General features: G+C 36.5%; 1 protein-coding gene across 2 annotated transcripts in view; it reads left to right on the top strand.

Annotated features, from left to right (window-relative positions):
• LOC128985611 (elongation factor 1-gamma-like) overlaps positions 1 to 2,990 on the top strand; it is a 47,113-nt gene extending 44,123 nt beyond the window's left edge. For both annotated transcript variants that reach the window (XM_054405254.1, XM_054405253.1), the window contains 2 exons: positions 1,494 to 1,618; positions 2,687 to 2,990. In XM_054405254.1, the coding sequence (XP_054261229.1) occupies positions 1,494 to 1,618; positions 2,687 to 2,842 (281 nt within the window). In that variant the 3' untranslated portion in view covers positions 2,843 to 2,990. The remainder of the gene's footprint in view (positions 1 to 1,493; positions 1,619 to 2,686) is intronic.
• The last annotated feature ends 9,804 nt before the right edge of the window (positions 2,991 to 12,794 follow it).

Raw genomic sequence — 12,794 nt, 5'->3', positions numbered from 1 at the left:
ATATACATATATAAAAATTTGAACGAATGGTGTTTTTGGCCTCTGGGGACATCAAAATGAAAAAGTAAATCGGTCCCGGGCCTAAGTCTTACCATGAGACCTACGGTAATAGCTACTTCCCTATAGGGAAATTCGCTAAAAAGGATTATCACATACGAGTACTTAATTCAATCAAAACAGGGGTTTTCTTTAGAAATTAAAATTTGTTCTTGTATTAAGGGATATTTTGTTGAAATACCATAATTTACAATGGAATTTTAACCGTAATTTTTACAGAAATTGGAGTTGTACTATTTTGTTCTAAGTTACAACATACTACAGTACTATTTTTTTCAAAATCGTTCGGTGATTTCAGACATGAATTTAGTGGATATATCCACTCAAAACTCATACTCGAAAATTTTGGGGTAAACAATACTTTATCCATGTACTAACTAATATGGGGAGAAATTAAAAATAAGTTGTCAAAGATTTGCTATACCCTCCTGAATAAACTCGTACCGTACCAAGCATACGGACGGTACGTGCAAATGAGTAAACAAAACGCGGTATCGCGCGCGCAGCAGTAGCCTACTACATCAGGAGCAATGACCTACATCTCATTCACACAGCTGCACCGCCGCCGCCGAGTACATCGCGAGCGCGGGCAATCGTTCACTCCGCTCCGCATCGCCGAGTCTAGTCCAACAGTTTAGTCTAGTCTAGTCCGCCGCTAAGCTCAGTCCAGTCCAGTTGGCAGCAACTGCAGCGCGCCAGGCGACGGTTCCATGAACTTCGTGGTGACGGTGCTGCGATCTAAGTAGAGGGGTCAGTACTACGTGCATCCACCGTGCACAACACAGTACATTGTAGAAATTTCCTGTTCACGCGTCCTCCCGCATAGTCTTCAATCTAGTAGTGTTATATAGTCAATGCCATAACATACGAATTTTAATCAAAACCGGCACTTTTTCAAAAATCCGATTTTTCCTTATTTTGTGAGGGTTTTTTTTATGGGAAATAGCATACTTTACAATAACTTTTGAACAATAATTTTTACAGCTATGGAAGTGATACAATTTTGTTCAAAATTTAAAAGGCTATAACATACTAAAGTTTTTATCAAAATCGTTCTGGCCGTTTTTGAGAAAATCCGTTTTTTCCCCGTTATTTTATGGGTTTTATGGGAAAATCACCATTAAAAATCAAAATATTTAAAAAGTGATAAAAAAACACCTGGAGATACCATGGATTTAGTACCTACATACCAAATTTCATCAAAATCGAAGACACAAGTGTGGTCTGTAGCTCTGTACACATCCACACACACAGACATCACTTTGAAAACCACTTTTTTGGGTCCAGGGGGGGCCCAAAACGGATATATCCACACAAAACTAAAACCCAAAAACTTTTGACAAAAACAATAGGCTACTTTCTCCATATACTATGGTATATTTATAAAATGTTTATAAAAACATGAGAGATTTATCGACATGATATGTTTTCTGCAGGTATGTTCCAGAGATTAGACAAGATGAGGAAGCAGGCCTTTGCCTCGGTCTGTCTGTTTGGAAAAGATGATGACAGCACCATCTCAGGAATCTGGGTCTGGAGAGGCCAGGGTCTCGCATTTGAGGTAATTATTGATCTTCTCTTGTCAGTTTCTTTTAAGATTTATTAAATTAAAAATCCAATAAAAATCTGTCTCTTATATAGAGGTAGTCTAGAATAAAAACTCTTCTATTGTTTTAAAAGTTTCAATTAATATTTTTGTGTTCAGCCGTTCTACAAAATGAGGGAAAATAGTCCACAAACTGTCCCATAACCATTTTCTTTTAATTTCTATCTCCTGTTTGACAGTTAACTAATTTGTAGTGACACATGATTAGATTCCATATACCCAAAGATAATTGTAAAAATATTTGATACCTATTACTAACCGCAAGAGATAATACATAGACCCCTACTATTCGAGGTCTAGGGGTTGACCTCTGTCTTCTATGCCTCTCAATTCCTCTTCCTCCATCTGCTCGCTCATCTCTTACCCACGTCCCTCTTCAATCCACCCCATTTGTTTACTTCCATATATCACCAATAATGTATTTTTAAGGAATTCTCTCTTCTTGCATTTTCTATTTCTACTCTCCCTCCCAGGTTGTATTAACGAGTCCTTGGAGCCTAGACGTTTTAACTAAAAAAACTACAAAGAAAATTTGTAATCCTTCAGTATCTTATATAATATTAAAATTACAATAACTTTGGTGTTTGAAAAAATACTTTGAGATGGTAAATAATTCTTCAGCGGCTTTTTAAAACTATCATTAACCTTTTAGCGGGCAAATCCAGGATGGCCGTTAACTTCCCTGGACTCCCAAGGAAAACAATTCAAAACTACATAAAAATTTCTTATCTTACATTGCCCTAGATAGTTAAATTATAACCCTTTTGGCTGTTCAAAACCATCCAAGATGGACGCTAGCCTCCAAGGACTCTTTAATCCCTTCATTCTAACTCACCCCCATTGTAACTTTACTCATAGTTTGACAATTCTATTTCTCTAGCCTTGTATCATGATCTATTCTTGGCCTGCAGTATTTTCTCAGAACATCAACTAGGCCTGCTCACCATTACAAATTACAAATACAGAACTTCAAACATAGAAAAATCCGCTTGACAAAATGTTAAACAATCCCTTCTGTTTTAGTTGAGCCCTGACTGGCAAATTGACTTTGAGTCGTATGACTGGAAGAAGCTGGACGCTACCTCAGCAGACACCAAGCAACTCGTCCAACAATACTTCTCATGGACAGGCAAAGATAAGGCTGGCCGGGAATTCAACCAGGGCAAAATATTTAAGTAAATAAATCGATATGTCTTGTTTACCAATGACTGATTGTTTTTTATACCTTTTCTCCTGTTTTGCATTTTGTCCTTAATGTTAGGTATCTAATTTATTTGTGAATGGCCACTAAAAATAAATATATACTCATTTGAGGATTTATTATGGATTTTGTTTTGTTTTATTTCCTCCTTAAATCTTTTTAAGTTGTAAGGTTGTTTGGTAGGCCATGGCATGATTTGTAGGTTGTTCTGTTAGTAGAAAGGGGTTGATTGATCACATAGATCTTTTAATCTTTGTGCATATTTTAAGACAAGGATGTTGTGCTGTGTCATCATAATACCAAAAGGAAAGCCAGCCAATGTCACTAAAAATGGAGCTGCCTCATTGTGGACGCTGTACGGTGTAAAATCCATTATCTCTGTATGTTGGGCTCTCATCAAAAACATTCCTACCTTACGAACGAAGGAAAAGATAAAAATTACAATGAATAAAATATAGAGAATGATATCGAGGATTTCATATTGTAGCTTAATGTGTAATAAATACAAGCTTTCACCCATGTGTGTCTGTCTAAGGACATGGCCTTGGAATTCATTGTCCTACTTCTGGATATTGCTTTATATTAATTAAATTATTATTGTTACCTTACAATATCCGTTTAGTGTTGGTAGGTAAACAACTACATGTTTCGTGGCGACTGCCACATCCTCAGGTATCCTCTTCTCAGATTCGTCATCAATTTAAAATATAAAACATAGAACACACGTAGAAAAACACATAACATTTACTTTGGTACCGTCACGGTGCGTGCACGCGTTTGGTCGGGCCGGCGGCGACTGTATTGTACGGATATTGTAAGGTAACAATAATAATTTAATTAACATGGCCTTGCTTTAACATACCAACACAAAGAACTACCATTGATAAAACAACATACAGTAGACTCCCTCTTACCGGACTACACTGGGCGGAAGTGAGATCTCTTGAACTAGAAAATTGTTATCAGCACATTGGTTTAACCGGACTATATCGGCAGGAAGTGGGCGGTAATGAAATGACTTCTCGTGGGAAAGATTTGAGACCAGTGATCACGGGTCTAAATACTATGCTCTCCTAAATTTAAGTTGAATATCACAGTAAACGAGTTTTTAGTCATGTCGGTTTAACCAGAAAACCCGTTATCCGGACTGGCCTCGATCCCGAGGAGTCTGGGTAAGAGGGAGTCTACTGTACTCCATTGGTAGATTTCTCACCCTAATGGATCAGCTGAAGACAATAATTGCTATATTAGCCTGTTTTGTCAATTTTATTGTTAGTTTATTTCAAATTATAGACCAATTTCAATGGTTCCAGTGTTTTCAAAAATAGTTGAATCCTGTGCTAAAGCCCAGATGTTTGATTTTCTTAACTTAAATAATATTTTAAACAATAACCAATTTGGTTTCAAACCGGGAAAGTTTTGAATCTGGTGGTTATCTAAGATCTACAGTAAGGCTTATGAGTGCCTGGGCCACGACCTAATATGCAAGAAACTCAAAAGACTCGGTATAAGAAACTCTGCGCTAGAATGGTTCAAAAGCTACCTAACGGGAAGTTCACAAGTCGTGGAACTGAAAAACTCATCAAATGAAGTCACAGAAAGTTTCAAATCTTCAAAAAGCAAGCTGACAAGAGGAGTTCCACAAGGCTCTGTATTAGGCCCGATTCTATTCATCTTATTGACTAATGACTTCCCCAGACAAATTGAGAGTGAAAATGCTGTTGCAATCATGTATGCAGATGACACAACCATTTTGATCAAGGACAACACAGCCCAAAGCCTTTACCTTAATTCAAAATCGATCTTAAATAAAATAAAGCTATCCTCTACTCAAAGAACAATGACTTAGTAATAAACCCCACAAAAACTACAACTCTGAATTTCAGTAAGAAAAAAGACATAGTCCCTCGATTAGAGGATGTAACAATAGAAAACCACATAAAATTTCTCGGTGTTATCCTTGATAACAAACTAACATGGAAAGAGCACATCAACCACCTAAGCAAAAAAATCAGTACTGGAATATATGTCGTCGTCAGAAGAATAAACTACATAGGCGGGCTCTCTGTGGCCAAAACAGCTTACTTCGCACTGGTAGAGTCGCATCTTAGATATGGCTTGACAGTGTGGGGAGGAACTTCAACAAAAAATATGAATCAAATTCTTGTCCTTCAAAAGAAAGCCATAAGAGCCCTCGCCAACCTTGTCCCACCACAGACCTGCAGACTAGCATTCGCAAACCTAGGAATCCTCACAGTGGTGTCTCTCTACATACTTGAAACCATAAAGTATGTGAATGAAATAAACCCCCCAAGAAACCAAGACCTACAACACCCGTCATGGCTCCAAATTTGCACTACCAGTTCACCGAACAACTCTTTGGGAGAAAAAACCTTCATACACCGGCTGCAAGCTGAGGAACCATCTACCTGACTACCTGAGAGACCTGACTGGCAACAAGCTACATCAGGAGTTGAAGAAGTGGCTAACCGCAAGAACCTTCTACTCAATAAAGGAATGTTATGAAAATTATGGAAATTAACATGTACAATTCACTATTGTATTGACACTATTGTAATTCTCAACGAATTAACAATAAAGAATATTGTATTGTATTGTATCTTAGTGTGGCACTTTTGGATCTCAGTAAGGCCTTCGATTCGGTCTTGCATACGATTCTTTTGTAGAAATTAGAATTTTATGGAATAGTGGAACACGAACTAAATTTAAATCATACCTCTGTGGAAGACTACAATTTGTTAATTTAGGAAAACATAGGTCAAATTTTAAGGAGGTCCTTATTGCTGGGGTTCCTCAAGGGCCGGTGCTGGGTCCGGTTTTGTTTATCCTCTATGTTAATGATTTGCCTAACTCTATACCTTACAAAACAATTTTATATGCTGACGACACAACCTTTATTTCATCAGCTGACAACTTTCACTCTGCAAACCAAAGTACTGTATAGAAAACGCCATTGAATTGGGTAAGCTATGGTTTGAAAGTAATTTTCTTTAAATAAATCTTGATCAAACAGAATTTGTTTAACTTTGCGTGATTTTGAAGCAGACAATGCTGTTTCTGTTAAACTACTTGGAATATCCAAAGACTCTAAACTCACTTGGGAAATACATACCAATAATATCATTTCAAAATTGTCAAGAGTATGTTGTTTGATAAGAAAACTTAAAAATTGTGTTTCTAAACCTATTAAACCAACACTTCTATTTGTTTACCACAGTTTATTTCACTCAAACTTACTTGCTGTATGGCAATATACTGTGGGGTAATAGCTCAGGAGCTCACAGCGTCTTTACATGGCAAAATAAGGCTCTCAAAATTATGTTTTAAATTCCAGATAGGGTTAGTTACAAAGCATTTTTTTGCTGAAAATAGAATCATGACACTCTCTAATATTTTTATTTTTAACAATTTAGTTTCCGTTAAAGAGAATCTAAATAAATTTGTTCCTTGCAACTCAATCCATGGGTATATCACCAGACAATCAAAAGATTTGTATATTCCTCAAGCCAGGCTAACAAGATTTATCAAAAGTTATAAATTATTTGCAAATAAAACTATTTAATAAACTTCCAATATATTTTAGAAATCAGGAAAGCATTAATTTGTATAGGTCAAAATTGTCAGATTGACTTAAAAGTCGTGCTTTTTATTCAGTCGAGGAGTTTTTGCAGAATGTGGATTTTTCAACTCTAAAATGTGAGTCCAAGCAGTCTTGATTATTCTTTGTTCTTGTTATGGTTTTTTCCCTGTTTTTCAAAGTTTTTTATTATTACTGATGCTTTATCCTTTTAAGATTCATTAAACTTTATTTTAACATTTTCTGTAGCCAATTTTATATTTTACCTAACCCGCCATGTTAAACTTCCCTATCCCAAGCGTGATGTATACAACTTCCTTACTTCTCGAGTGATGTAAAGTATCAAAAACTCACTCGATGATGTAATGAAACCCATTTAAATAACATTGAGTGATTAACTTAAAAAATATACCTCTATGGAGCCAAAGACGTTCAACGCTAGAAATCAGCTGTGCTCTTGAATTTTATTGTTATGTTTTGAAGAATTTTCCTAACCTAGCTTTTTTTTGTTTGTAAATGAACGTTTACTGTTAGAAGATGAGTGAAATGGATGTTTATTAATATTGTTCGTAACCTCCTGTATAATGTCGGGTCAGGTAAAATCTTGTACGTTACACGTTACGCAAGAGCGTGTTTACATCACTTAGGTAAATTATGCAACTCGCTTCCGCTCGTTGCACAACCTTCACCTGCGTGATGTAAAAACGCTCTTACTACACTTGTAAGGTAAATAGCTAGGGGTAGCGGATTTCTACCCCCGGATATTTACCCCCATGAAAAAACGCCTACGTCATTTTGACGTCACGAGGGGCGGGGCCTATACACGGTCGAGAAACTGCCCGCGACTGGAAATTTACCCCCAATATATTATTGAATAATCAACATGTAATTGTTTGATTATAAAGTGATTTGCCATAGCACGGAAATCTACCCCCGGACATCTACCCCCGGAAATCTACCCCCGGACATTTACCCCCGGATATCTACCCCCAGACATTTACCCCCGGATATCTACCCCCGGACATCTACCCCCAGACATCTACCCCCGGACATCTACCCCCAGTGGTTAAATCATAAATATCTGACCCCGGAATTCTATCCTCGGAAATCAACGGCTCTTCGGTTAATCATTGTCTTGTAATATCCAGTATAAAGCATGCGATATGCAACGATGTAAAAACTACCATGAGTTGTTTATATCGTTGGCGATATGTCATTGTCTTGTTTAACATTATCTATTTTCCTAATTCAATAAGCTGTAACAGTCCTTTTTCACCCGACCTATTTCGCCGATTGTTACGATTGAGGTGTCATTTTAAAGCTTAAGATCTTGCACAGAGCAAAATGGTAATTAAAAAGGATATTTTGATTAGGGCTTCAAAAGGTTGACCCCTAAGCCTTTCATGTAAATTTTATATTAGAAAGACGTTAAAAAAGCGTTAAAAACTATCTTTTTGACCCACCATATATCATTTTTATTTTTTATTTTTTATTTTTTTGGATATCATTTTTTGATATCCACCATTTTTAATTTTTCAACTTTTCACCTTTCACAGCTGTTCGTTATTTCATAGATGTCGTATTCTCCAAACAAATTATTAGTATTTCATAAATTACTGGTAAACATTAGGAGTAAATTAGACAAAAATGCAAAAAATTGGGGGTTTGAACAAAATTTATTTTAATTCAAAAGTAGTGAGGCCATATTTTAATGGCTTAAGAGACTCGTGTCAATCCACCGAATCCAAAAAGACTATCACGATCGATGCTCTAGGTTTTGAGGAGAAGGCCACGTAAAATGCCTTCTGGGCCTTGACAGACAAAGCAGAAATTGAGATAAAGACTTGTTTTGGCTTCTTTAATGTGTGAAATGTAAAAATGACCAAAAATATATAATTTTGAGCAATGTTCGTACTAAACTCTAATTTCATTTACATAAATTCGTAAACCCAAAAGAACCATGAGGTAAAAATACCTTCCCTATCCCGAAATATCCAATTTTATTCTTTTACATTATTCTCCGTTATTTCACAACCAGCATTGACAACCAGAACCAATCATAAAATATGTTTATGTTTTATTTTTTACGATTAATTATTTGTGTAAGCAACTAGACTTTTTGGCCAATGTAAAACTCCGGATAGTGTCTACGACATAGGGATTATGCTATTTCGTATTACTAGAAGGTAATTGATAGTGAAAAATTATTAATTCATTAATCAACCTCTGGCAGGCTTTTTATCAACATTTAATTGCATTTTTTACCACTAGTAATCCGGAAATAACCTCCTTCAGTGTTATGTTTAAAATTTCACGATCTGCGCTCGTACATGTGCTGTTAGCTATTAGTGTCTGTGAAAATTGGTCAACCATTTAAATCACTGTCTGAAAATAAATCAAATGCTTATGGGTTAAACTTTTGAAGCCCTTTATCAAAATATCATTTTAATTACCATTTGCGTTGCACTGAATCTTAAGCTTAAAAATTACACCTAAATCAGTTACAGCTTAATGAATTGGGAAGATAGATGACATTAAACAAGACAACGACATATCACATGCTTAATACTAGATATTAGAGGGTAATTATTAAACGAAGAGCCATTGATTATTTTTATAAACCAATTACTAAAATCAACTACAACAATGAATATTGGCCGATACGTAGTGTAGCACGGGGGGTAGATTTCCGGGGGTAGAATTCCGTGGTCGGACATTTATGATTTGACCACTGGGGGTACATTTCTGGGGGTAGATTTCCGGGGGTAGATGTCTGGGGGTAGATATCCGGGGGTAGATGTCCGGGGGTACATGTCTGGGGGTAGATGTCCGGGGGTAGATGTCCGGGGGTAGATGTCTGGGGGTAGATTTCCGGGGGTAAAGTTCCGGTGTCAGGTTTATTAGCATTTTGATTAATTACAACTGTTAAGTAAACCGTGAAATGCGAGTTGATTGAATAAATAATAATTTATCCATCCTAAAAGTTCGCGGCCGGAAAATTACCCCATACATGTGACGTCAAAGTGACGTAGGCATTTTTTCATGGGGGTAAATATCCGGGGGTAGAAATCCGGCGACCCAATAGCTATTACGCCACACTACATTATTTTGATGAACTTCCCACGCAAGGATTTAGTCCAGAAAACAGCTGTTTGCCGCCAGCTTATTCAAATGGGGTTTCATTGCGTACTACTGTGCTGCAATGAGTTTTACCGGACACCAATCAGCTGATTATACTGTATTTAGGTGGCAATGAGTGGTTATAAACGAAAACATAACGTTATGACTAGTGATTTTTAGTCCTTTAGTTGGTGGAAATATATAAGGATTTGTACGGATTTAGTAGTATGGCGTAAACTATCGTACGTAACTCGTCCAAAATGTGTGTACCGGACTCGTATGGTAATCCCGTACTCGACTTCGTCTCGCACGGGAACGACCACACTCGTCCGGTAAACACTTATTTTCAGGACTAGTAACGTAATATACTATTACATAACATATGTAACAAAACATGTAACAAATGTGGGTACTTTCCTGTTAAAGGGAACATTCATTATTATCGATGATTTATTTTCGATATATCGATAGTTTTGTTTTCCATCCGATATATTGATAGTAACAAATTGAAACATATCAGCTGACAAGTACGATATGTTCAGTATCAACAAACAATAAAAAAAATGGTATTGAAATGAAACTGTTCTAAACTAACCTAACCAACCAAACTTGCTGTAACATTTCAAAAATCCGTTTGATAGCCTATTCCCCATATGCCTTTTCTGTTATCAAATGGAATTTTGAAACGGTAACTTAGCCTATACAGCAAGTTTGGTTATGTTAGGTTAGTTTAGAATAGTTTCATGTCCTAATCCAATATATAGGCTATTATTTTTACCTAGACAAGGTTAGTTATTAATTTGTAATTTAAATGCGTTTGAAGATATTAAAACAGAAGGAATACCAATCGTGAAGTAAAACAAAACTATCGATATATCGAAAATAAATCATCGATAATAATGATTGTTCCCTTTAACTCTAAAATAATAGAAACAAAATTTTGTCAACACTAGCGATCAGTGTCACCAACATGAACTAGATACGAAAATGGGTTTCAAAATTTACCATGGGATGAGAAGTCTACTTGTGTTGGTTGTATTCGACTGCACCAAACAGAGGTGAAACTAATATAGCCTACCTAACTCCCAAAGTAGATCAGGTTTTGATAGGAAGAGCATGCTTGTGTATTCAGTGGCTGATTCCTCAAGGTAAAATACATATTGAAATAGGCCTATTTCATTGCCACTGACCATTATGTTGATTAATTGCAAAGAAAGGAGAGGGTGTTGTAGGATGCAGTACTGCTAACTATTCAGGAATGCAAAGTCACCACGATATAAGGAGTGTAACTAAATCATTGGTTGTTGAGCCTGCTTAAAGAAGGTTTTGGGAGGAACTAGTTGATTCTCGACACTTGTTGATTCTCGATACCACCGATACTTGGACATCTGTATTGAGAATCAATCATCATAAAGTCGATTCCGATACCCCGAGACCTCTGCAAAGATTGCGCAAGACTGTTTCTGTGACTGCAGGAGACAATGATGTCCACATGGCAGCGTGAGATGATTAGAATTTTGCCGCGATTGGGGGAGATAATGATGATACAACTGCAAGATATTATATGAATTATTCCGCGATTGCTGAAGACTAAGACAATAATAATGCTACATAACTGTGGGAGATATTCGTGATTTTGTCACGATCTCGGGAGACATTGATAATGTTTCCGTGATCGCGGGAGACGATGATGTTTCCGTTACTGCAGAGCGATATTTAAGATTTTGCCTCGACAGTGATAATGTTTTCGTGACTGAGGAAGATATTCAGGATTTTGCAGTGATCCCAGAAGACAACAATGATGTCTCCAAGACCGCAGGAGATATTCTTGATATTACCTCGGCTCCACTTGACTAAAAATATCAGGCTGGCATACCTCTAGTTATAATAAAATTTTCTTTTTGATAGATCTTCACTTACCTTGCACAAGATACGTTTAGTTTAAAAGTTGTTGTTTAGAATGGTTTAAAAACTTGAATTGTTTAGTTAGAATTTATAATTGCTGCATTATATTTTTTCTTTACTTGAAAACACTCCATTACCTCAAAAATAGTTTTTTTCATTTAGAATATTCAGTAAAACTAAAAAAAAAATGGTATCGAGAATCAATTTTTCAGGTATTGGTGTCAAGAATTGACATATGTTGGGATTGACACATAACTAGAATTTGAAGTTAAGATTTAAGGGGTTCCTAGATTTGGTACCCCAATAGGAGAGTTCTGAGTTGAAAGGATTTGCTCTCTTGCCCACCAACAGGCTTTGCACTCACTTAGGTGAACAGTCAGAGACACCAACAAGATGTTGAATAGGCTACAAGGACAAACCAGCAGTCCTTAACCATGCAAACAACCACATCACCAATAATTTTACCAACCATAATTTCACCTGCAAAGCTGTACCATCTACCACACATCAGCACAAAATGTTAAACTAAATGTCTAACATCTATTGGGTTTTTGCTAATATGACCATCTAATTGGGGATATGGAGAGTATTAAAGAATTTATTCTTGGCTTCCGATTTTGTGCAATACAGACCCATCTACAAAAAAGTTTTGGGTCGTCCTTTTGGGAGTCTCGAGTCTCCATCTTGTGACCAAGGTTATTTAACTGCTAGCTAGCAATCTGTGACAATCCTATGCTTACATTTACAATACACCTTTAAATCAATTGTCAATCAAGTAGGAGTATGATTAAAGAAACCCTAAGGGCAACAGAGAACCACGGCTGTAACTCGTAACTTGTTTCATTATTTCGCAAAACTTACTTTGGGAAACCAGACATTAATTGTTTGACTGTGAACAATGCGTCTTACTCCACCTCACTCTTAGGTTCTTAGGCTCTGCTTACGAGGTGAGATGTCAACGTTCTTTTACGTATGTCTGTAATTTAAAAAGTTTGTTTTATACGACAGCATTTTCTTACCGAGCACAAGCTACCCTAATAGTGAGATAGTGAGTGGGTATAAGACATCAGGGTTGTTGTAAACCTCACTAGCTCATTTGACACTTTCAACAGCTGTGCTCTTCGTTCTTCATACTGAATAGTACGGAATACGAAATAGAAATAAAATGCTAATCTTGGTAGGTCCATAAAACTTAACAAAGCATTTTTTCTTCGGTTCTCGATTTACTAGTTATAGTTTGGGGATGTATTTCAATTAAATCCTTTGTGATATCTATGCTACTGGTCAGAAAAGCACCCTCCGAGACT

Source organism: Macrosteles quadrilineatus, unplaced genomic scaffold, assembly GCF_028750875.1.
Source record: "Macrosteles quadrilineatus isolate MER2022 unplaced genomic scaffold, UCM_ALF_1.0 Scaffold_2__2_contigs__length_208266976, whole genome shotgun sequence".
NCBI classification, from domain to species: Eukaryota; Metazoa; Arthropoda; class Insecta; order Hemiptera; family Cicadellidae; genus Macrosteles; species Macrosteles quadrilineatus.
This window is presented reverse-complemented; position numbering and strand designations above follow the sequence as displayed.